The sequence below is a fragment of the Magnolia sinica genome, chromosome 16, assembly GCF_029962835.1.
Source record: "Magnolia sinica isolate HGM2019 chromosome 16, MsV1, whole genome shotgun sequence".
In the NCBI taxonomy this organism is placed as follows: Eukaryota; Viridiplantae; Streptophyta; class Magnoliopsida; order Magnoliales; family Magnoliaceae; genus Magnolia; species Magnolia sinica.
Window position 1 is genome coordinate 64,542,463 of NC_080588.1, and position 26,125 is coordinate 64,568,587.

Below are 26,125 nucleotides of genomic sequence, written 5' to 3' on the forward strand. Positions count from 1 at the left end.
GAGATTGAGAATATGAAAATTTTTATGGTAACCGTGCAAGAGAAATGAGGAGGAGCTTCATGTGAAGGCAGATTAAGGGGAAGATTACCGCACACCAGTGCCAATAATGGCCATTCACTAGAAATCACACTGGTACACTCATGCGCGGTGCAAACCTGTATGAGGACAATGGGTGGTTCAGGAGGAGCAAAAGGCATGGTCCACCTGATGAGTGGACTGGCTTTATTTTTTTTAGCCAGGGCATGTTCAAGACAGTTCCCACCTGATGAATGGCTTCAATCTTGCATTCACGCTCAAATCTCCTTGGCATTTCTCATCAGGCAAGCATATGAAAAGAAAGATAAAAAGTTTCTTTGTTATTGGACAAGCTTGTGTACATGATAAAGAAGCTTAGAAAGAGTCATGCCATGCCAGAAATAATTACAGCAGCAGCTACATTACCTCTCTCAGCTGCAAGCACAGATCATACAAGTGTTTGTACATGGAATTCAAGGCATATATGGGTAAAACCCTCTTTTGGGATTTAGAAGGTCAGCACGCTATTTGCAAGTCAAAAGTGCCTGCCACCGCACCTTCAGCTGTTATTCACAGGACGTCTTTTATAATTGCCTTGAACCAGGCTTAGGAGGAAGTCTGTAAATATGTGCTCGTATTCCGGCATCTTCCCATACCCTGAAATAGTTTAAGAAGGCTCTTTCAGAACCAAACAGAATGTGTGCATGAGTCCACACAATGCATGCGTACAAGTGAGACAGATGAGATAATGTGGACATATCGAAAGCATATGAGTGTTGTGGTCTGATCATTTTTGAAAGGAGAACGTTTATTTATTTATTTATTTTTCCTAACACTGCAAATGTATATGCAATAGGGACCCCATACACAGATCACACGCTCTGTAACAAGCTCATAAACTCAATATGGTATCAAACAGGTTTTGATTGAAGCAACTAACCTATGAGATGGAAAAATTGCTTGGCTATTATCAAACATAGGGGTGTAGTTTCCACAAACAAAGGTGTATTGATAATATTATATAATTGAGAATATCTCTGTCATCCTCACGAAAAAAGGGCCCGTTTGGATGCACTTTCACGAAAAATGCCTACTTTTTTCTGTCGACTTGATAAAACCAATCGACGACTACATTTTCAGTCGACTTGATGATAACCAATCTGATTGGTTTTTGTTTAGTCCGCATTTTAGCACCTATTTTGCGGAGCAGTGGATGAAACAGGGTTTGTGAAAGTGCATCCAAATGCACAACACAAAGTGAAATGTGGCTAAAAACACTGTTTAGGTGTCAAATGCCCTTTTTGAAGGTGCCTCAAGCGAGCCCTAAAAGAGTCTTTCATTTGAATGTAAGCAAACATGGACTTTTGTTTCCAATACTTGGGGCATGATGAGAAATGGATATGCACCATCCACTTCCAACATTTGAGTTACAAGATAGACATTGCTGAAGAAGATGGTAGGAATTTAATATTCTCAAATAGGGTTTCACTCACCAGGGAAGTAGTTGATGTCAATGACATAAAAACGGTCTCTGGTACCAAGCTCTCGGATTATATCGAGGTTGAACAGTCGTAGTCCCTACATATATCAAATAAACAATAAAGAAATTTGATTACATGAATGCTACAAAGCGTGAGAGGAATCGACACACGAATGCACCACAATGATGTGAGAATTCTAATAAACTTACCAGTTTACGACGTAGCTCCTTTGCAAGCCTCTCGAGCAAAGGTCGTGGTGGAAGCTCTGTTGCATAAAGCTTCAAAATAAGAACATATGATTTGGAAGCTGAAAGGACCCTAAACAGTCTACAAGCTTATCACAGGAAAATCTAACTACAATATGCTGCAACACAGTAAGTCAATTTTCTAATGCATTAAGTGCCATTTTCACACCTGCAACACTTGGGTCAAGATCTGCACCATCGGCACAAGCTGCCGCACAAGAAACCCTTGGAAACTGATAGACACCTCCGTTATTCAAAAGTTCATGTTTATTGACATCAGGTAGGGAAAACCGTCGAACAACCTTTATAGCTTCGCCAACAATATAAACCTTAAACAGAAGACCACCTGAAATTGGACAAAATGAATCTTGATTATTAAAGATGCAAAGCACTGACATGATGAAATTGATGGCATATTTGGACTAGTCATAGTATACCATGATTAACAAACTCCTGTAGTACCAAGGGAGGATCGAGTTTTGATAGGGCGAACTGATCGTATGCAAGAGAGAGTTCATGTGATTTTGCACTTCCATCCACAACCAATGGTTTTGCAACTGAAACAGAAGGGAGCTGATAAATACACAAAAACTTCCTCGTAAAAAGCATCACAAGAAAAAAGAAAGAAGCCAATCAGGTTAGGATTCTGGACAGTGTTTGTGTTGCCAACTTATGTTCTTGGGCATTAAATTGGATTTGGAGGCTCCTGTAGTTACATTCAAAAGATTTCAGGGGATTTCAGGCTTTTAAGGAATTTCAGTGCTTGGGTTTGGCCTACAGGATTAACACACTATAATAGGAAGACCAGACTTGCTCCTGAGTTGTGATGTCGCCCAAAACAGTTATTTCTATACACATGAGCACACGTCTCCATGCATTTATCTTCAAATATAAAGCTTGTAGAATTCACTCTCTTAACAACAAGGTCACAAGAGCACACTGCAGCAACACAGAAAGTATGCTTGCAAAGAAAAGGGGTCATCAACAAGACTATGCAAGAATGTCCTTACCTTCTTCAAGGAATCATCAGTGTGCCAGATGAATTTTTATTTTTTTTTTCTTCTTCTTTCTTTCTTTCTTCTTCTTTTTTTCCTCGTTGCTTGGAAACTTCCAAGGTGGTGAGGTTTACAAGTAAGACAACCAGGGACCGAACCCTTGACCACGTGCAGACACTACTGTCTCTACCAATGTGCCAGATGATCTGCACACTGATGCTTTCAGATTAAAAGGGGTCTAGTCCTTTTCCTGGGATAAGATGCAAAGTGTTACAACCTCAACATTCCAGCAAGATGTGACAAAGATGGCCATCTTTTAGGTATAAAACAGGTGTCGGCAAAAGGCAACCCTCACCTTCCCATGTTTGAGAATCATTCATGGTATTCCAACTGACTTCATTCAAAATACACCTTTAAAAAAAAGAAAGATACGGGCAAACTTGGAACAAATGACAACATTTACTAGTAATATGAACAATAGATCCAACAGATAAGCTTAGGCTGTGTTTGTATTCTAGATCAAATTGAATTGCAATAACACAATTTAACAAAGTGGCAATAACCCTAGTAGGTTAGCCTCGCTCCATTGATTATGAGAGATTAGCTTCCAACTAGCAATCCAGATTGCTCCAAGTCTAACTTGAAATGCATAGAATTGCAACTGGGAGCATGGTTTTAAGGCTTGACCAGTCCAATTGATGCAGGGACATGTGATAACCTAACCCTAGATGCATGTATAATAAGGTTAAATAATATTCAAATAAATACAACAATTAACTAACTGTTTCCAAACAAAGGGATTAGGTAAATCTCAACCCAAAGATGAGGTTATTCCGTCAGGATCATGCACCTTACCATAAGATCACGTAAACAGTAAAAAGGGGGGAACTCGGGATATGAGGATATCCCAGATCTAGCATAAGTCAGTCCACTAGTAAGCTTGGATCTGATTCTACTGACTAATCATCCATTTTTTCTGTTCGAACTAGAAAGGGGTATCTCGAGAGAAACGAAATGGGTGAAGGATGAGGGGTTCGAGATGAAGAAAGTACAAGTCCTTTGTCGTCAAAAGAAAAGGAGGAGGATGATTTTTACCTTTTCCTGCACCTCGAAGATCTTAGAAAGAGGGAAACCTGAAATCGGGGTGGAATCCTCAACACCCAAGGGCCAATCCTGAAACCCTAATCTTTTTAATAAAGAGGAAGAAAATAAACGAATTCTTATTCATTCAATAATAACGAAAATAGGGTTCCTCACAACGTTTATATAAGCTATGGAAAAAGTAAAAGTGCACTAAAGCCCTTGAAAACAAGAAAAATAACAAAAAAAAAGAACAATAAAGAAAGTTGCAATAAAGCCCTTGAAACAAGAAAAATAACAAAAAAGTCCAAAACTAAAACACTCATATGATAGGGTGTGAAATCCGACCCGTGGATTTATGGTCGGGGTGAACACCTGTGTGGTAGGGTGTGAAATCCAACCCATGGATCTATGATCGGGGTGCGTTCATGCCGCTCCTGCAATCGTAGTGCGTCGAAAAGTGGGTCCGATAGACCCATCATCCATCCACATCAACTCCTCCGCTCCGGTACTCTGTCGGTGACGCCTCCTCCTTTGGTACACTCTAAAGGGCGCACCACTGATGTCCACATCACCAATACAACTTGTTTGAGTTGACTCATATTTGATAGTACCCGATTCGGTTTGGTACCATGAGTCACACCCCCTTGCGACTCGACTCGGGGCCAACAAGTTGATCAGTATCTAGGAATTGGTTGTCACAACTAATCAAAATGTCCCTCCCATTATTAATAGTTTCCCCATATTTGATTGAATTATTAGTCCAACTAAGCATCCAAAAGCACCTTACCTAAGGGTAGTGTTAGCCCCGCTTTAGTCACCGCATCAGGAATAGATGATGGGTCTTTGGTGATGACAAGTTGCCTAGGAACACCAACTTTTCCTGCAAGAACAGTCAATAATCAATGTAATGATAGTGCAGTCAAAAAGTGGGATTGTCCATACAGATGAGTGGAATAAGTGAGCCGCTATTTACATCCATCACTCATCACCTTTTGTACACAAGTGTCCAGATATGGGATTGACAATCTCTTCTCAGTGAAATATTTCCAACTCATTCTTTTTCTTCTGGGATAAGTACTACAAGAATTACCATAGCAGTCGGATAAGTTCAAATCAGCCACATCCTGGAGCATCGATTGGCGGTTGTGCACATGCTGTATAGCATCTGGTGGGTCAAGGACTGTAACTTCAGGATGCTTTAGCCGGTAATCCTTTGAAACATAAAAAGAAGAAAAAGAACATTACAGATGCACTGATATTTCAGTTTTAATAGGGGAAAAAAAAACATAAAGAAATAAATGATTGAGGGGAGGTGAAATTTCAGCTCCAAGTTAGGAGCCTGAGAGTAAGAATGTTCTTGACACAGAAGATTAGCTATAACAGAAATATTAATAATCTAATACTCGATCTTTGGGTGCCAGCAACATATGCTAGAGGAATCTAAACCATAAGATGTTCATTCAAGAAGACCCAGACATGAAAGAAGCATGCTTGGATACCTAGAGTGAGAAAGGCTTGAGGACTTCTTGAAACTTCCCTGAGTTAATTCAAAGACATGAAATTTCAAGGTCTGCTAGAGATGACAACCACACTTGCCAACACGATGCTTATAGACTTCCATTTTTCGTTTCCTTTAATTGAAGCTACTTACTAGACTTTCTGAGATAAGCCCAAGAAGTTCAATGTTCCTGAGAAGGAAATGAATTTCTTGAGTTGTCAAGAACCAATAGGGCTACCGGTGAATAATCAATGTCCTCCTGGACCCAATGGCATGTTGCAATTGAAGGCATGCATTCATGCTTCCATGGATCTCTAGGGAATTATAATCTAGCCTCATATGACCCCTTGAGAAAAAAAATACCGGAGTATGCATAGACTGAGAAAAAGGCATATTTTACTAGTCAGTCAGTTTGTGAAATAGGGTAGCACAAGCCATTGGAGGTTGCGTTTGGTAGCATTTTTAGTCGACGCAACATTTAACAAAAAACTCATCAAAAAACAAGGAACCTATGCTAATAAAAGAGGAGGAGGAGGAGGAGGAGGATCTACATGTGAGCAGAATATAGGACTCGAGATTCAAAGAGTCAGGAATACTATGGCTACTTCTCTGGTGCAAATTCATAAACTCAGACAAATTGAAAGTAAAGCACCAAAGCATTGCATAACTTCAGGGTTTGTTTGTAAAAGAAATCCCCCCAAAATCAGGATTACAACTTAATCTAATCTTGGCAGGCCCCATGTCTTGTTAAGAAGTGCTTTGCCCCAATTAATCACAACCTTGGAACATTTTACTTCTGTTAGAATGTACAGATGTTGTGATTAAGTGCTCCTATTAAAATGTTCGGAAGTCGTGACTATGTGGGTGAAAATGCCGTTTAACACACCTTAATCTGAAATCAAGGACATGAACACTTCCATAATTAGAATTTTAGGTGTTAATCCTGATATTGGGGGATTTCCTTTCCAATCAGAACCTTAACCAGAACCTAGAACTAGAAATAAGAACCATCATTAGAGCCTTAACCACAACATAGATCTAAAAATAAGAACCATCACTGGTCCATCTTGGCCATTCATATACCAGAAAACCAACTTAAATACTACATGCACATGAAAACTATCAAAAACAAATCCTCATCCCTGCATACGTCGTGAAAGACGAAAATTAATGTGAAGGTAAAACCTCAGTCTGATAAACTACCTACCAACAGTGTCAGAGCTACAGTAGCTCGTTACTGAAGGTAAAACCTCACTCATTGGAATTCTCAAGGCTTTGATCTAAAAAATCTGATCATGGTTCATAATGGAGGAAAGAGCAGCTCTCTGAAAATATGTTAAATGCAAATGAGTTTTGGGCTCTAAAAGATCAATATACAATGAGTGCTTACACTTCATATTTCGTAGTCTGCAAGAAATGATAACATTGTAGCAACACAACACAATATCTGCAGAACAGAGAATTTGAAATCAAGAGATGGGTCCTTACTCTTGCTCCGGTGGTAGCCTCTCAGGAGTTTCAACACCTGGTCAAGGGTTTGAGTACCCATAGGTGGTGAAATCCCACTATGGCGTGCGTTTGTGGGGGTGTGTGTGCGTGTGTAATAAAAAATAAAAATAAATAAATAAATAAATAAAAATAAAATCAAGAGATCTATGCGAAGCATGCATGGGACTTAATCTTCAAGGTGTTCAGACTGACTAACCTCGAGAATCTGGCGCCACTCCTTTCCTGACAACTGGAGAAGCCAAAAAAATATAAAAATTATCACATGAATTTTTTTTGGTAACCTATGGTTTCAATCGAGGTTATGGTCCTTGATAGAGTAGAATGGCAGAACAGGATTTGCCTAGCCAACCCCAAATAGTTGTGATAGGGCTTAGATGATGATATGGAATTTTAGAAAAGTTGATCAGTCAATTGCTCAACTGAGGTCTGAAACAACTTGCATTCTAGACCTCATCAAGTCCAAGTAAAGTTTCATAATATTGAATGTTGGAATTAAATAGAATAGGGAAAAAGCTGGGGTCTCTACTGACCTTATGTAAAACAATGTCGAAAGGACCTTGATCTGAAAGAGGCCTGTTGTGGTCGATCGCAACAAATAAGATCCCCTTCTTCCTACATGGATTTTTTGACAGTTGGTCAGTAGTAGCTAGTAGAATCATCAAGCAGGAGCAGGAGAGAGTGTGGGAATTTTGACCGAGAGTGGAATAATTTAGTGTTCCCAGTGCCAAGAAATTAAAAGGCAGGACAGTGGGAGCTCTGCCACATGTAGAAAAGACTTGACCACATTCATTGCAATGACTCCCCCACCCCCCCAAAGACAACGCAGTTCTTTTATCAGCAAACAGTATATTTTAGTAACCAAACCAGTGCAAAGTAATAAAAACTCAAAAGCCAAGACAATCAGAGCCCAATCAGTCATCAAGAACTCTGCTACAAAGGGTCGGGCAAAAACAACTATGCGGCATAGGACGGGACGTGCATCTAACACTACACATAGATGCCAACATTTTGACTTTAACAGTTACAGTTCAGAAATAAAAATAGTCAGGAACTAAAAATGCAATCTTCTTAAGAATAATATCCACATAGATGCAGAATCTTATTTTCTGGTGGACCTTCAGATGGTTGGCAGCGTTGGGGGTGTTTTTATGATAATGCACCCCAGTCAACTCTTGATATTTATGACTGACAATGAAATGTGAGGAATAAAGATATATCCCTGCTAAGGATATTCTGTGCCAAGAAGACAGTGAAGCATCTTCAAGGCACATGTGCAAGTGTTTCACATGTGTGCGAGATAAGGCACGCCCATTAAGCAGGCCTGCTGAACCTGATAGAGGAAAAAGGAAAGGCTGGTCCACTCATAAGGTGGACTACCAGTGTACAATAAAATGAACACCAATCATCCACAATCAGCATACATGGCCCACCTGCAGAGGGGAATGACTTTTTCTTTTCTTTTGCTATGGTAAACTAGGATTGAACTCAAGCCCTGAATGAACTGAATTTTCGAGCCAGAGCAGGTCCACAGTGGGGGCCTGCCTAACAAACAGCCTGATCTCATGTATGCGTACCACTCTCATCCGTGCATAAATATCCTTCATGTCTCAGTTCTCTCAAAAAGAGCAGAAAAAGTCATGTTTATGAAGACATTAGAAATCAAATCAATGTCCCTTTCAAGCGGACCCTTGTAAGCATACGCCAATAGTCCGTCTTCAAAGAACTACCACACATTCTTGATGTTGTCGACACAAAATTTAAGAAATTTACAATTGTATCAGACCAAGAAAAACGTAAAACAAGTGAATTTTAATCCGAAACCAGATCCCAATGTCAATGTATAACATTTTTTCTTTCCTCACGGAACAAGGACGTCAAAAATTGATTTTTTTTTTAATTTCATGTCCAAGCACGAGGAAGAATATTCCAATTTTTGAAACACAAAGATCAAAAGATTCTTGACACCAAAAATGATTCCATATACCAAAACAAGCATCTTGGAGAATTACATGAACTGCCATTCCACATAGGCTAGGTACAAGTTTGCCACTCCCATATAGTGGCAACTCATCCACCCATCATGTGGCACACATGCAAGCCAATCCAGACCATCCACATCAAGGGCCTTGTTGTGTATGGAGCATAGCCATAAAATATCACTGATTGGACCATCCTAATCATCCAACTCCTGATCATCAAATAGAATAGTTAAAAAAGAAAAGGGTCAACTATCCACATTCAACGGGTGAAATCAGATGATTATGATCATCAAATTGATGTTACTTGGGCTATATGCTCCATCCACAATTTGGCCCATTATTTGGATATTTTGGTTGAAATAAATACACGACACATGTTCGATGGACAATTTGCAAACTGCAAGCTTTTACATGATTAGTCTAGCTGTTTAGAAAGTCAATATGTAAAAATGAAATCGACTGTGAAAAAAAATAAAAAGAGCAGAGGATTCTTATTTCATGCCACAAGAAAATCTGAAAGACACCAAATTGAGCAGGACACGGCATATTTTGCCAAAATTTTGATTTTTCTTTCCACTAAAATTCCATTTTAACTGAAATTCCCATTTTCTGATGACTCTGTATGGTAAGCAAAAGAACAGGGAAAGACTGAGCTGGGCAGTTTGCACCATTTCTTAAACCATAGCAACTCAATCTACTGTACATGTGAATAAATGCAAGTCAATCCAGGCCATCCAAAACCATCAGCCCATTCTAGATGGAGCATATCTCCATAACCATCTGATCTCCAGCCATCAAATGGACATTAGAAAGAAAAACTGCCAGAGGTCCAAATCGGAGGAGTTCAAACCATCCGATCGGTCCAATTTTCAGGCTATGCTCCATCCAAGACAGGCCCAATAATCAGTCGCCTGATAAACAGAATCAGTTAGAGAAATTATGTTTAACCAGAAAATGCGGTCTTATCACTGCGATTTTCTACCCATAACTTATCCACAGGAACGTGCACTAGATCAACGGTCCTGATCACTAGAAATGCTTGCCACAGGCACCTTGAGGACCGAAACCCATGGATTTTCCATGCAGTGTCACATTCCACTGAAAATAATACCAATCAGCAGACAATTAAAGAGTTTCTACTCATAATTACAGAAAAAAATTACATATTTTAATTTTTTTAAAGAAAATTTTCTTTACATACATACATACATACTTATAAAGCTTGAAATTTTCTTTAAATACATGCATGCATACATCTAGAGCTTGAGATTTTTGGAAATTACCGAGCCAATCCCTCGAGCTTAGGTTGCAAGAAGCTCTTCGCCTTCTTCGACGTCAGAGCGTATCCCACAACGAGCTTCTGCTGTGGCGGAAATCCTGCAGCGGAGATCGCATACAGTTGCTGCTGCTGAGGATTCCGATCGTTTTCCTTCTCTTCCTCATTTCTGAGCGAGATTTCTCCCTTCAATCTCATCAAAAACATCTAGAAAATACAGAAAAAAATCGAAAATTTCGGTTTTGGATTGCAGTCGATTATGTGGCTTTTGCTGGTATGGGATCTTGAGATCGAGTCGAGGGAGGAGAAAATGCTGCGAATTTGATATTTTGAGGATGAGATTTTCAGAAAGGGAAGAAGGGAGAGAGAGAAAGAGAAAGGAAGGAATCAGTTAGAATCAGTGGCGAGAGAGAGAGAGCGAGCGGAAGAAGGAGATGAGCGTACAGAGGTCTGTATTTGTAAGAGGGAGTCTCAATTTCTCGCGATATTTTCATATGTGAAATTCGCCCTGGTTTTTAGAAGAATTACTAGAATACCTAAAAATCACCTTGTTTTGTAGCGAGATTGGATAGCTATCCGCATGTACGTGACAAATTAGCACGAGCGTGCGAGATCCAGGCCACTCGTTTGATGGATCTCTGTTAAACTACTGGATCATAATTAATTGGTCGTCTTTTTCTGATTGTCCATTTTTCATAGATACATGTGGCCCACCACCCAATGGTAGACCCACGTGCATATGTTCAGGGCGGGAGCTGTGGGGCCCACCTAATTACCCAACACCTGTGACAGATTGCGTTGTCGGTCTCTCTCAGGAATTTAGATAATATTTCTCATAAAAATGCTGGGCTGAGCTTGGCCGGGCTGACGGCCACCCATTTTCGGCTGTCAGTAGGGGCCCATGGGGTGGGACCCAGGGCTGGATGTAGATTGTATTTGCAAAAGACCCGACAAGTAGACCCGACAACTAGTGCGCTGGGCCTTGGAATTGGGTCATTAGATCTGGACTGGGATTGGACGGGCCCAGATGCAGGTGAGAGTTTGTTTTTAATGGTCGAGAGTTCAATCATCACTGTTTCCCATAGTATGGTCCACTTGAGATTTGGATCTACTTCAGTTTTGGGGTCATACCCTAAAAAGATCTTTAAAAAATGAATGGACGGCGTGGATATAGAATATATACATCAAGGTGGGCACAAGGTAAGGGTCCTTACTTTTGCTTGGGTGGTAGACTCTCAAGAGTTTCAACTCCCGATCAAGGGTTCAAGTATCCATAGGTCGCACAGTCTTAAGTAAGGCCGCGGCTGCACCTAATTGGCTCCCGGTAAGGGAAGCGGATTGCCTAGGGACCTCATACCAGCTTTACTGTATTGATGCCAGCAAGTTATGTGGGTCTAATCATGAAGTATATGTTATATCCAAATTGTTTATCCATTTGGCCGGCTTGTCTTAAGGCTTTTGATGAAAAATAAGATAGATTTACCTATCAAGTAAACTACACTTCAAAAGCAATGAGGAATTAAACTTATACCATTGAAAGCCTTTTTGGGGTCACATAAGTTTTGGATCAATATAAACTTTGTTTTTCCTTCCCATTCAGGTCTTTGTGAGCTTATGAACAGATTGGATGAAAAATAAATATTATGGCAGGCATTACAAATTGTTTAACAATGAAAATTATTATCTCCACTATCCATGGTGTGATCCAGATGATCCTTTGATATGATTCATTTTCTGAATAATACTTTAAATTAATCTCTAAAATATATAAAATATAGATATAATAAATACATGTAACTTTGATCCCTTCTGAACGGGTCGATACAACTCGGAGCTCGATGAGCGTCGGTGCTCGTCCTTGCACGAGCTTAGACTGACAGTGTTGTGTGTACGAACGAACTAATCGAAAAAAAATAAAAAAAGAAGGTATATAGCTGGTGTGTGTTACATCAGCTAATCCGCTTGCTTTCGTGTACCATACACCAGCGAAGTTGCTGGCGTAGATACATGTCGCGCGTAAGACAAACACCTTCGAGTTGTACGAACGGTTCAAAGGAGATTAAATTTACGTGGGCCTCAAAATCATATATTTATTATATCCACACTGTTCATCCAATTTTTGAGATAATTTTAGACAATGGGACATAAAATGAATCATATCCAAATCTCAACTGGATCATGCCACAAATAGCCGCAGGGAGAATGATTTTCACCGTTAAAACATTCATTGGCCCACCATAATGTTTATTTTCTGTTCAGGAGGTTACAAAGACCTTGACGGAGAGGAGAAAATTTTCATATTGATCCTAAAGGGTTTCAAAGGTAGACGTTTAATCCCTCACTACTTTTTTTCAGTGTACGGGACTTGATCTTTATATCTATCTTATTTTTCATCTCAAGCCTTACGACTAGCTCTCTAAATGAATGTACGGTCTGAATAAAATATATACCTCATAATGGGACCCACAGAACTTGCTGCAGTCAATACACAAGCTAGATAGCTGGTGTGTGGTACACCAGCCGATCCGCTTCCAAGATTTTGGGCTCGGTTGGTACGGACGTCTCTTGAGTTACGAGTGAGTCTACCATGATCGAGGGGAATGATCACATCCGTTGGAACCTGTGGTAATTAGGCACATCCGACCTGTGTGGAGCCCACCTGTACATGTGGAATCCAGACCGTGAATCCAGTGCACCTCTTCATATTCACCGTACATAGCAAAAATCGTTCTACCCCAAAGCACAGGCAGGACATACCAGAGGGAGCAACGTGAAAATCATGCCTAAAACACATACATTCATGTTTATAACATGACCCACATGATTTTGTAATAATGGATTTATTTTATTATTAAAAAAAAAAGAAAAAAGAAGAAGAAAATCTCACACCAATGAAACAAGGGAAAGAAAAAAAATCTCACACACCATGGTGGGCCTCACAAGCTCAAATGGCACCAATTGTCATTGATTACATGCTCCCCAACAATCCCTTAGCAATCATCCTTTTTAAAGGTGGTAAGTAGAGTTGGGCACGAAATGACTCGACTTGATTCGGATCCAGCTTAATCCAAGCCGAGTAGGCTCTATCCAATCCAAATTTAAACCGAATCGAGTCCGAGTTACTCAATAACCTTGTCCGACTCAACCTAAAACTCGATCCAATTAGACTCAACTCGATTTTAAACCCAACTCGACTCGGATTCGGATGTGTGCGTGTGTGTGTATATATATATATAAACCCTAGTTTTTAAATATTTTTAAACCTACTTGCCACATTCGACTTCAATCATAACCCAAACTTTCTCTCTCCCTCCCTCATCCTCCTCTTCCAAATCTGGCGGCCACCCACTACCACCACCATCCTCCTCCTCCTCCTCCTCCTCTCTCTCTCTCTCTCTCTCTCTCTCTCTCTCTCTCTCTCTCTCTCATCTCTTAATCTGACTCGGTGTCAACTCAACTCGGCTTGGTTCTTTTGACGGGTTCAGACTCGGTCTGGATCAGTCTAGGGCGTACCGGACTCGGAACGGTCAGGCATGCTGTATTCGGTACCTAGTTGGGTTGAGTTCGGGTCAGGTATATTTCGAAACCGGATCAAGTCGAGTCAGCCCTAACTCGGTCCCCTGGACACGATGCCCAACTTTAGTGGTAAGGTTTATGCTGGTTGAATTGTCTTATCATACTCCATCATTGATCCAATGGTGATAAGCTAGCTCATTTACGGCAATTCTTGATATCTACACTTCCATCCTACTGCCAACACTGATGTGTGGGTCCCACTTATACTGCTGATGATAAACGATGATGAGATTCTTGTATGAGTAGTTGACCATACATCACGCATGACTTAAAACAACCATATATGGACAATCAAGACCGTACAATCAAATCATTCAAAGTGGACCGAAGGGTACATTGGTCCAGCCCATTTAGTTGGATGTCCTTATTTGAATAGTTTTACGACCGTCCATTGAAGGGATGTGCAGAGGCCCACCAGAATAAAGAACCAAGAATGGGTGGACACTAATCATTTCTTAAGATTCATTAGTCGATATAAAATCATAAATCAATTGAGGATATTAATTTAATAATATGCAGAAGAACCAACGTACAAAATGACACTGCTAACGACATATAAAGGTGATGAAATGGTCCTTTCAAATGATGGAAATGTGGGCCCACACATCATTTTAGTCAACCAATAAAAACTGTGTCTGTCTATATCTTGTAAAACTAATGTTAAATGACCTTATAAAGGTAACCGGCAAACCTTTGATACTCTGGCAGAGCTGATGGATACGAAGGCACTCAGAAATTTCTTAGAAATTGCGTACTTTTTTAATATAAGAAGTTAAGCTGTCCAGCTAATGGGTCTATTTTGGATTTATCATAGACCAAAAGTTACACTTATCTGATTATTAGACAATTGAATTTGAAGATATTTAGGGTCCTTTAGCAACTTCAGAAATTTACTTATCTGATTATTAGACTATTGAATATGTAGATATTTAGGGTCGTTTAGCAACTTCGGAAATTTCGAAGTGAAATTCAGGATTTGTAGAAGTGAGGTCATTTGACAGATTTTTATTTTTATTTTATTATTATTATTTTTTTAACACGCACACACAACTTACACACTCACGACGTAGTGGAATTTCACCACCTATGGGTACTTGAACCCTTGACCTTGTGTTGAAACCCCTAAGAGTCTACCACCAGAGCAAGAGCAAGGACCCCATTTGACAGATTTCAAAATCTTGAATATCATCATTTCCAAAGTGGTTCAAAATTTTATTTTTATTTTTAAAAAAATTCACCCTTTCTCAATTCTAAGGCAGAACCCTAGTGAACAAAATCTAGAATTTGGGGGTTACCTTTAAATACCATAACTAGAGGTGGGCGGGATCTGACCCGACTCGACCAAACCGATCGGATCCGACTCGACTCGAACTAAAAGCCAGGGTCGGGTCGGATCGAGTAGACCCACTTGGATTTGATGCCCGATCGAGTCGAGTTCGAGTCACGTATTAACTCGATCTGATCTGATCCGGACTGGAATTGGGTAGTATAAAGTTAATTTTTTATTTTTTATTTTATTTTGACCTTTACCCTTTATCTACCTGAACCCTAACCCTACCGGAGCCAGCGCCGCACCGAACTCGATCAGAATCTATGTCACTCAGTAGCCCAACATGCTATCTTCACCGGTCATCATCGACCATTTATCAGGTAGGTTCCATTTATATATTTTTTCTGTGTATTTTTGAGCTCCTGCCCTAGCTTGGGACCTCGGGTGTAGCCGTGTAGGCCACTGGTGGCCCGCCCTAGCTGGGGACATCATTCGTGGCCCACCCTGGATCAGGACGGACACGAATTAGCTACTGAACACGACGGTGGGTCCCGCCCTGGCTCGTTGGTGGATCGCGCTTCATGGTGGGTCCCGCCCTATCTCGTTGGTGGTTCGACCAATTTCCAAGTGGTCTCTCCCCCCCCACAATTCCCTCTCTTGGAAGTTGAGAGATCAAGATTTAAGCACTTGTTATTTAATTCATTGTTTAATTGATTTTATTTCTTTCGAATGTATTTTAAATATGTAAAATTAGTTATTTATTAACTTAGGAAAGTTATTCTTAATTTCTTCTTCTTCTTCTTTTTTAAACAATGTTTCGGTATTTTTTCATATTTTTTGATTTTTTAAAAATTTTCAAAAATAAATCAATAAAACAACAGACTCGATCCGAATTGTACTCGACCGATTTCTTTGACCAGTTGGACTCGATTTAGGTCAAGCCAGCAAGGAATCGGTTCAGATCGGGTCGGCATTGCTGGACTCAATCCCAAATCGAATGAAGTTCGGGTCAAGTACTCGTAAAAACCGAATCCAGTCGAATTGGACCTAATCTGGTCCAACTCGACTTGATGCCCACCTCTAACCATAACTATCATTTTTTATTTTATTTTTTCTTTAAGGCATTTGCATTCATTTGCACTGTTCTATTTTTTATTCCCCTACCATTCACACCATGAGAACAAGATGCTGTAAAAATTAATGTTACGAAATTATTATGTGACCCATGTCATATAAAAGTTGACGGTTACGAAAAAGCAAATGTAAGATTTAGTTTCAAGTGTGAAATTAATAGCCCTACATTTGCAGGCCAGCAAAAGTTTAGAATTGCCTTATTTTTAGGCCAAAGCTATAATATAATATGCTTAGTGTGATAATTGTCTTATGTTGCACATACATGTCATGTTCGAATATTTAAATGCTTGTTTGAAATTATTGAAATTTTGAAAAATAATGATAAATGCATCATCACGACCTTAATAAGGTGTTTGAAAAGATAGAGATGCCCTCTATATTTTTGAAACTTTTTCATTGACACCCTATTATCCATCTATGTAAGGCCTAAGATTAAGGATAGGATTCTTTTTATCTCAGAGATATCTAAACTGTGGTACATCCATGATGGGTCCAAATAGGCCAACCGTCTGAATTAAAAAAACCATGGAGCGCAGTTGTACAAATCGAAAAGCGGAGCATATTGTATTTTTGATCCACGGTCGAGGACTATATTATTCCTTTGAATGTGGTTAACTAGTAATGAAAATCAAAATGACTATGATTTTACTTCCCTTGTATTTCACTCCAATCAAACAAGCTCTAAGAGAATTGAATTCAACACATTTATTATAATGTGAATATAATACAAAATAATTTTAAAAATTCTAAAGTTAAAATACAACTTGCCAAACATAATTTTTTAAATCAACAAAAAATAATTAAAATCTAAGATTAAAAATCCAATATTTCAACACGATGCTCCCAAGCGAGCCTTCATGGGGACGATTAAACTAGAAATATTGGATGATTCTATTTTAGCAAACAAGCGTCCACAAATTTGAGGCCAGATTATTCAACCAATCTATTTTTTGTGACTGACTTTGCAACGAGAAGTTCTGCAATTTAGTGGACTTTAGGGTGGCCCAAATCCTCCGCAAACATAGTAGAATAAGCTTGTTTTACAACCATTGTTCAACTAGATATAAAGGTTATTCAATTACTTTTGTGGAGCTAGCTATGTTCTATATGCCATCCAAACCCCACCCATCAAGGGGTACCATGACATTCAGATGCACAAAAATCAGGCCTATTCAACAACTGGGTGGGCACACACCATAGAAAAAAATAATGGACAACTAACTAAAGACCTCAAAATTCAAGTGGTGACTTATATGATAATTGGATTGTTTCCATTTTTGGGATGTCCAACTTTCATAGTTAGATAACCCTTATAGATGAGTTAGATTATATGAACACACCATAATGGCTTCACTTGCAATGTTTTGAAAAATAAGCTTTTTCTACAAAAGTCTTAGATGATCCAACATTCACTTTAAAGTGTTACATTCCATTGTCTAAAAACACTCTATTTAGAAAGGGGAATAAAGGTAACACACCTTGTGGCACCGTGCCATCTTTCCTGCTAATATGCTACTTTTGCTGGACACTAGTACCACTGAAATGATAGGGATCACTTAGATGAAAAAATCAAAGTGTTCCACTCATTAGGTGTGCCATATCTTTGGAATAGATAGATAACCAATGGTCAGACTCCACATGCAGGTGTTGCCCACGTATTGAGAGGATCGACCCCATTTTTTGGAGCAGTAATCTTCAGTGGGGCCTACTACTTTTGCGGCACTGATATACTACACAAGTGGCATTTTGTATGAAAAGATTTACGGTACAAGTTGTCTACCCTTGCTTGTGTGCGATTACTAATATAATGCTTGTAATCATCATTGCTACTGGATTCAATGTAAGCACCATTTGTCCAATTTTATCCCTGCAATTAGTCATGGGATAAGTGTAAACTTTTAAAATTTTAAATGTGTGGTATTGCAACTAAGGGTATTTTTCATTTCAGTTCATTCCTGCAGTAGTTGACTCGTTATTTTCTCTTTGTACGTACTTTACACCGACTGTAATATTAGGGAAGCCTATGAAATAATATATATATTTTTTTTTTGCGTAGAGCCTGTTGAGTGCTGAAATCCCATAATGTGTGTAAAAGCAACCTCAAAACGAATCAAACAAGCAATAGAGAACGAAAATGAATAACCAAACATAAAGAACACATGAATTTTAATGTGGAAAACCATTGCGAGAAAAATTCACGATACAAAGCAATGATCAATCCACTATATCAAAAAAATTACAAGAGATGGAACAACTTACAAAATGAAAAACCCTAGGTCCCTTTGAAAACCCTTCTCTCCGTGCTTAGCTCTAATTGTTTTAACCTTAATTAAGATTATAAAGAATATTAATACACTTATATATACAATTATAAACAAAACCTGCACTTATACACCTCTGTCGATTGAATTGATAATGTCTAAAAACATCCAATGAACAAACTGAAATTTTTGAAAAATTTTCGATCTAGTTAACAACCTTGTCGATGGAATTGAAAACTTTGTTTTTGCACTAGGATTAAAGGCACTCAATCACATTATCTAATCTTCAATAGTAATACAATCACTACCGCTTGTCATGCACATTTTATCTTAATTTCTTCTTTGCCAACCCTAGAAAAGTCGAGCAAATCCTGAACTTCTTTATACGAACAACTTTCGTAAGTATGTCCACTAGATTCTCATTAATATGGATATTCTCAAGAGTAAATCACATTCTTCTAGCATTTACTAGATAAAATGATGACGAACATCAATGTATTTAGTTTGGAAATAATACGCTGATTTTTTTGCTAAATTGATTGTGTTCTCGCTGTCACATTGCACATGCACGACTTCCTACCGGAGCCTTACTCATTCATCATCCATTTTAACCAAACGACTTTTATGAATGCTTCCGTCACTGACATATATGCAACTTCAACTACAGAAAGTATAACCACAGACCAAAGCTTCGGCATCCAACTGATAGCACCACTCACTAAACAAATGAGTAACCAAAATTCGACCTTATATTGCCCATATTCTCTACATAATCCGCATTCACATATTATATAAATTTCTCCTCAGAATTTTCAAATGTTAAGACATGATTCATCATATCTCGTATGTAACAAAGTAACCATTTCACTGCTTCCAATGTTGGTTGCCGGGGTTTGATATGTATCTGTTAGCAACACCCACCCTGTGTGAAATATCTAGTCTAGTACAGATCATAGGATACATAAGACTGCTAACCATGCTTGAGTAGGACACATGGGACATATAACACTTTTTTTCACCTGATATAAAACATTACTTCAAATAAAGTAGAAATTGAGCAGCGTGGGGTGGGTTAACTAGTTTAGCCTTTTTTAGTTTAAAATTTACCAAAACCTTCTCAAGATACTCCTCCTTAGACAATTATAGCTTACTCCTTTCCTTATCTCTGTATATATAAATGCCAAGAATCCTCTTTTCAACCCCCAAATCTTTCATCTCAACTGTCTTGGATAACTAAGCCTTCAATATGTTGATTTTAAATATGTTACGGATATAAGCATATCATTAACATACAACACCATAATAATGAATGTTGGCGATTTGTGCTACGGAATCACACAGATCTAGATCTAGAATAGCAATCCAATGACACCAAGCATACAAGAGAACACACAGATTTAACATGAAAAACCCTTGCGGGAAAAAACTACGGTACAAAGCGATAGATCTTCACTATGAAAATAGAAATTACAAAGAGAGAGGACTTACTTGATTTGAACAACCTCGAAACTCACCCTTGTTACACCCTTTAAAAACCCTAAAACCCTTTTAGGAACCCTTGAAAAACTTTTAAAAACTCTTAAAAATTTTTAGAATAGCTCTAGAGACCCTTATTCATAGTTTAGGCAACTTCTCTTTCACACCGTTGCGAAACCACCTCAAATTTACGTAGTCCGTACCAAATCTGCACAAGAATCTATGTAACCTCGACTAATCGAGCCGAGGCCTCGACCGGTCGAGGAACCCCCTCGACCAGTCGAGTGGACCCTCGACTAGTCGAGCCAGCCTCTCGACCGATGGAGCAGCCCCAAACCATTGAAGACTTTAAAAGTCTGACAATAATCTCCACCAAGTCTTAAATCTTCAATCGTGTATCTTCCTGCCCTCTTCTCTTATTTCTGCATCATATCTTTTTGTGCACACTCCGTCTTTCTTTTCCGTCATCGCCAAGCCCAGAGAAGTTGCACAGAACTTGAACTTCTCTTTAGGAACATTCTAGGTGAGCATGTCTATTGGATCAGAATCCACGTGCCCAACTACCTTTTGCTCATGTCTTTTCAAAAGGAAAGACGTAGTCTTCTTACCATCTCACCGCTACCCAATATTGTTTACCGGGGTATTTGCTCACAACACCGATAGCCTGTGAAATAACCAGTCTAATCCAGACCATGACATATATTGTCGACCACATTCGAATATGACTCATAAGATATCCTGATTTTCCCCATCTGTTTTGGGACATGTCCTGAGGAAAATTTGAGGAGAGAAGTATAGGGAATGCTCTCCGACTTTACATGGTCCATCACCTCCTTGATTAATACATACCTAAGGTATTCTTCCTGAGATAAACAAAGCCTACTCCTCTTCCAGTCTCAATGCCGAGAACCCTCTTTGCAGTCCCCCAATCCTTCATCCTTAATGTCCCACTTAATTGAGTCTTCAGTATATTAATATCAGACATGTCATAATTGATGATTTATATGTCATCAACATACAATACCTTACCCACCATGAAGGAATTAAACCACTGCCTAGGCGACAGGTTGAACCACGACCTCCTGTAAACTTTTTTCTCAGCCCTTTTAACTTCAAACTGCTCTGGTTGCTTCATGTAGATCTGACTTCACTTTCCCTTACAGAAGTGCAGACTCCACATTCATCCTTCCAGCTCAAGATCACATTGGCCAACTACTGTCAATCACGGATCTAATAGACACTTGTTATACCGTCGGCGCGAATATCTCTAAGAGGTTGATCCCTTCTTTCTGAGCAGAACCCATCACCACCAACCTCACTCTGTATCTATGTTGAATCCTCCTAAAGATCCACCTGCATCAAATCGCTTCCCAGCCCACTGGAAGCTCCACCAGCTCCCATGTGTCGATCTGGTACAACGAGTCCATTACATCTCACATAGTCACCTTCCACTTCTCAACATCAGGCTCATCTAGAGTCATCTGAATAGAAGATGAATCCTCTGCGATATTAGAGTCGTCCATGTACCTCGCCGATATCCTGCGATTATGCCATGTGATTCTTCTCATAGGTGGCTGCTCCACCTGCTCTGTATCCTTTTCTGCACGTCTCAGCCTTCCTACCCTGCCCACTCATGTGACCATGCCCAACATGCCACACACGTGCAGAGGTGAAATCCGCTATAACTATTATAGCTCCACCTTTTGAAGTGCTCCCGATCAACCTATACATGTTACCGAGTTGTTGCACTTTCATGATTACCGGTGCCCCCTTAGATACCTTAAGAGTACCATCAATACCTGTGAACTTGCAGCCCATCGCCTCAAGTACACCAAGAGAAATCAGATTCTTCTTCAAGTCAAGAACGTGCCTGACATCAGTAAAGGTACACTTCACCCCATCAACCATCTTAATGCGCATCGAACCAACGACCACAACATTACAAGCAATGTCATTGCCTATAAATACATGTCCACCATCGTACTCCCTATAGCGGGTGAACCAACTCCGATGAGAAGTCATGTGAAAAGATGTCCCTATGTCTAGCATCCACTTGTCCTTACGAACATCGTATGGCCGTCTAAGCGAAGACACATACAAAATATCACCATCACATCTACTCAATCCATCTGATGTGACAGCATTGGCCTCCCTGTATGAAGCCTCAGAATCTTCTCTCTTCAATTTCACAATCCTTCTTCACATGTCCTTCCTTCCCACAGTTCTAACACTTTACATTTCCCTTGCCCTTGCCTTTAGATTTGGATATAGAACCTGAAAAACTTGTACCTTGTTTAGAATTTATACCCCTTGTAACCAGTGCATCAGAAGATATTCTCATGTCGACGTTAAGCTTTCTCATAGCCTTTCCTTAAAGGGTTGAGATAATGGTGTCGACACTAAGGGTTTTATTCGTTGAGCACATTGTTCCCTTGAATGACTCATAAGACGCCAGAAGAGAATTCAACAATATACATGTTTGTTCTTCATCTTTCATCACTTCCTCTATATCCAACAATTTGTAAACCAGTTTATTAAAGTTGCTGATGTGAGCCTTCAGATCTCCACCCTCTGCCATCTTGAAGTTAAACCACTACCGCTTCAAGTGTAGGCGATTTTTAGAGGATTTTTTTTTACATAAACATCCTCTAACTTCGCCCATAACTTAGCTGCAATTTTTTTCCTCATGACATTGTAAAGAACCTCATCTGTGAGACATAATGTAACACCCTGAAAATCGGGGGTCGTGCATACGCTCGACTCCCGAGTTCCCGGGGTCACTTGTAATTGGTTTTCATTAATATGCGATTAATCTATGTTTAAATGCGCAGCCTGGAGTTCCTGGAACATGAAGCACAAATGCACCTGCCGACTGAAATGAAAGAGAACTAGCATACATATATATATATATATATACACACATATACATGAGCAAGAAAAATATAAAGGGTCACACATGGTGTCACCTAACAAAATCACAAAAGAATAATATGTTAAAAAGGAATAAAGCTGAGCCCTCTGCGCAGCGATCCAACGACCCATCTACTGATCCGACGGGGTCCTGCTCATCAACTGGAAGTAAGGGAACTCGTCCTCCTCCTCGAGGTTCGCATCGCCAGGCTCCATGAAATCTGTATTACCTGCATCTATGAACGGGTCTGGTTGGTGTTTTAAAACACCGTCCCAGAGTGGGAGTGAGTGATCAACTCAGTGGGTGCTATTAGCCTTAAGTCACAACAGGCATCAATTATAATAAGAATTTAATGAAAAGCAATCAATCATAAACATCTATCTAGTCTTGTTAATGTGCATGGATGCAGGATGATATGATGTATGCCCTCACCACAACGCTCTCTCGTGCGACAACATCTAACGATCGCCAATGCAACACTCTCTCAGTGCGACCTCGACTGCCAAGTCGCCAACCTAGCTAATGCCATGTAATGATGATGTTAACCAGGTTCTTAGTTAAGTCCATTCATCCAGCAGATTTGAAAATCTGATACACCCCACGTATCAAATGCCCTGAACTAGTTGCGAGGCCAAGACCTCCCAATGTGTGAGGCCGAGACCCCGCGATCCTTGACCCCGTCGGGTTTCCCCCATCCCCGACTTCAAGCACATGGGGGTGCTGAATGTGGGGTCGCTCGCGGTCACTACGGGGAGGCGCGTCACCCCAGCATAGGCCGACAGCTCGGACATAGTGTCCCATTCCACCATGCCCGGCTCACGAGACTGTGGATCAATATTCCATCCGGTATCGATAGGCTACAATGGTGGTAGGGTGTTCCAGTTTCCATACATATGTGAGCAAACAAGGTTAACAAACTAGGTGGGTCAGCCAGTGGACTAAACCGCACGAGCTCAGGCAAGTATGTGGCGGAACGACATCGGGTACAAGCGACCCATGTAGCCTGACTACTGCCGCCCACACATACTCGTCCAAACCCATGTGTTTAGCCTCAAGGTGGTCCTACCAACGGAACCACCTTCGCTCTCCTCATGTTCCTGACCAACCCAAGGGTAGGAGTAGTGACTTATAGCATGCCAACTACCAATGCCGCATCAAGCATATTCAACACCGTGATCTCATGTTACTCAACATACAATTCAAATTCTTCTATAAGCAAATCATTAATATTATAAATAAAGTGTATGTGTGTGGTGTGGGTTATTGAGGAAGTTAACACTTCCTCCATGTTGAGAAATCATATACACAAGAGTAATGAAATCATACGAAATATGAAGCAACAACGTATAAAAAAAATCAACACGGCATGAGCATATGATCATCCATACATCGAATCATGTGAGAAACATAAACGACATCATGAGAGAGAGAGTCAAACATATAAATCCATACCATTTCAACCAACATACAATTCCTAGGATTTTCTAGGCTTTTAAAAATAACATCCAAGCAATCAAAATCATTAATCTCGTATTAAAATTGGTGCTAGGTCACCTAAGAGTAATAGTCCGCACCTATGGATCGTTGAGATCTTGGAAAATGACCTAGAAACGCCAAACTTGATGTTGATCGGCCGGAATCCTAAGACAATGCACTTGCATGTTAGGATTCACTACCAAAAAAAGGGGCAAAAGCTACAAACTACGTCAGTTTTTTGCTACGGATATAAACCGTAGCTAATGTTGCTACGGTTTTAATCCGTAGCTAAAATGTTGCTTCACCATTCCTAATTAACGGTGGTGTAAGGGGCCCTACAGGGCTTAAAAATATATATATGTTATATCTAAGCAGTCCATCTGTTTTGAAATATTATTTTAGGATAGGAAATAAAAACTCAGGTAGATCGAAGGCTCAAGTGGACCACACGGTAGGAAACATAGAGATTAAATCACATTTGCTTCCTATGGTGTGGTCCACTTGGGGGTTAAATCTACTTTAATTTTGGGATCATCAAATAAAATAGTTTATTAAAATTAATGATCGGAATGGATGACCCAAATACATCATGGTGGACCCCACAGAGCTCTTGATAGGACCGTCCAGGTCCGTCTCACGAAAGGACGCCCAAAATTGGGCGCGTGCTAAAAATTGGAGCCGCGCCCAATACTCTCTCTCTCTCTCTCTCTCTCTCTCTCTCTCTCTCTCCGTTCCCTAATCCTCTGTTCCTCCATTCCCCGATCTTCTCTCTCCCTCCCGGTCTCTCCTCCATCTTCTCATTCTCCTCGCTCTCTCTCCAACGCATCTCCGCCCTCTCTATCTCTCTCTCCCACTCTCCTTCTCAACCCAAACCCAAACCCTCCTCTCCCAACATCTATGTCCTGGGATGGCGCTCTCTCCTCTGTCCGATTGATAGTCCAAGGCAAAAATCATGTCCAGAGATCGGGAAAGGCCCGAAGCTCCGCAGGTGCGAGGTGCGTGTAGTGGTATTTTCGTAGTTCTTATTCTGGGTGTGTCGTTTTCCGATGGAAATTAGGGTTTCGAGGGAGTGATCGGCGGTAAAAAATCAGGTATATTGTTCTTCCTTCATTTCCTTTCTTATAATCTATGTTGAATTGAGATTTGATCGGAATTAGGTTTATCTTTGTTGAATTCCTTGTTCTGCTTTTTGAAATGTTGATTTATGGTTTTAGTGGAGAGATCATTGATTGTAGAAATGAGTCCTTTTTCGTTATGAGATCATTAAGGATAGAAGCTTCTTCAATGATCTGATTTGCATGATTTTTGGTTCTTATATTTACAATAATGATGCCAACTGTGGTAGCATTGATGATGCCTTGAGGCTGTTTGGTAAAATGCCTGAGAGAAGGTATTTATATCTTTTCCACAGCTTCTGAAGTACTGAAGCTCACGGGCTAATGCATAACTATGCATATTCTCTGAGAAATTTGTTTCTCTTTATACTCATGCACTTTCAATTTGTTTCTCTTTTCTTTGTTTTTTTAATCAATTCTCTGAGAAATTCTACTTCATGTTTCTCTAATGGATTTTGCAGGATTTCAGTTGTTTTGTGTTCTTCATTGTCCTATGATAGACTAACCATTTGTTCTCGTCAGTTGTTACTTTATCATATAGCCCTTGGATGTTATACTATCACAAGGTCATAACCTTGATTTTCTACCTCTAAGGTACCTTGAACTACCTCTGTTTGGACATTTATCATAGAAGTAGCTCATGATCTCAACTTACCTAATGTCTATTTGAGCATTTGTCTAAGGATGGCAAGCACTAAAGAACTTAAAAGCTTAGTTCCCATTTTGGCCCAAAGCCTATATTTTGAGAGTAGCTCGTGAACTTAAATGTATTGGTCAAATGGGGAGCTCTTACTTCTTGGAGAGAACACATGTATTAGTCAGGTC

General features: G+C 39.8%; 1 protein-coding gene across 2 annotated transcripts; it reads right to left on the reverse strand.

Annotated features, from left to right (window-relative positions):
- Positions 1–339: 339 nt before the first annotated feature.
- LOC131228945 (inositol-tetrakisphosphate 1-kinase 3-like) lies at positions 340–10,509 on the reverse strand. Of its 2 annotated transcripts, XM_058224780.1 has the most exons (10): positions 10,089–10,509; positions 7,357–7,438; positions 7,023–7,055; positions 4,910–5,030; positions 4,607–4,699; positions 2,179–2,298; positions 1,911–2,087; positions 1,706–1,761; positions 1,509–1,593; positions 340–672 (listed from the first exon to the last, which is right to left on the reverse strand). In XM_058224780.1, exons 1-10 carry the CDS (start codon positions 10,286–10,288, stop codon positions 575–577), a joined length of 1,065 nt encoding a protein of 354 aa, XP_058080763.1. In that variant the 5' UTR covers positions 10,289–10,509; the 3' UTR covers positions 340–574. The 2 variants fall into 2 exon arrangements, with proteins under 2 accessions (XP_058080763.1, XP_058080764.1); XM_058224781.1 differs by lacking the exon at positions 2,179–2,298.
- Between the last annotated feature and the right edge of the window lie 15,616 nt (positions 10,510–26,125).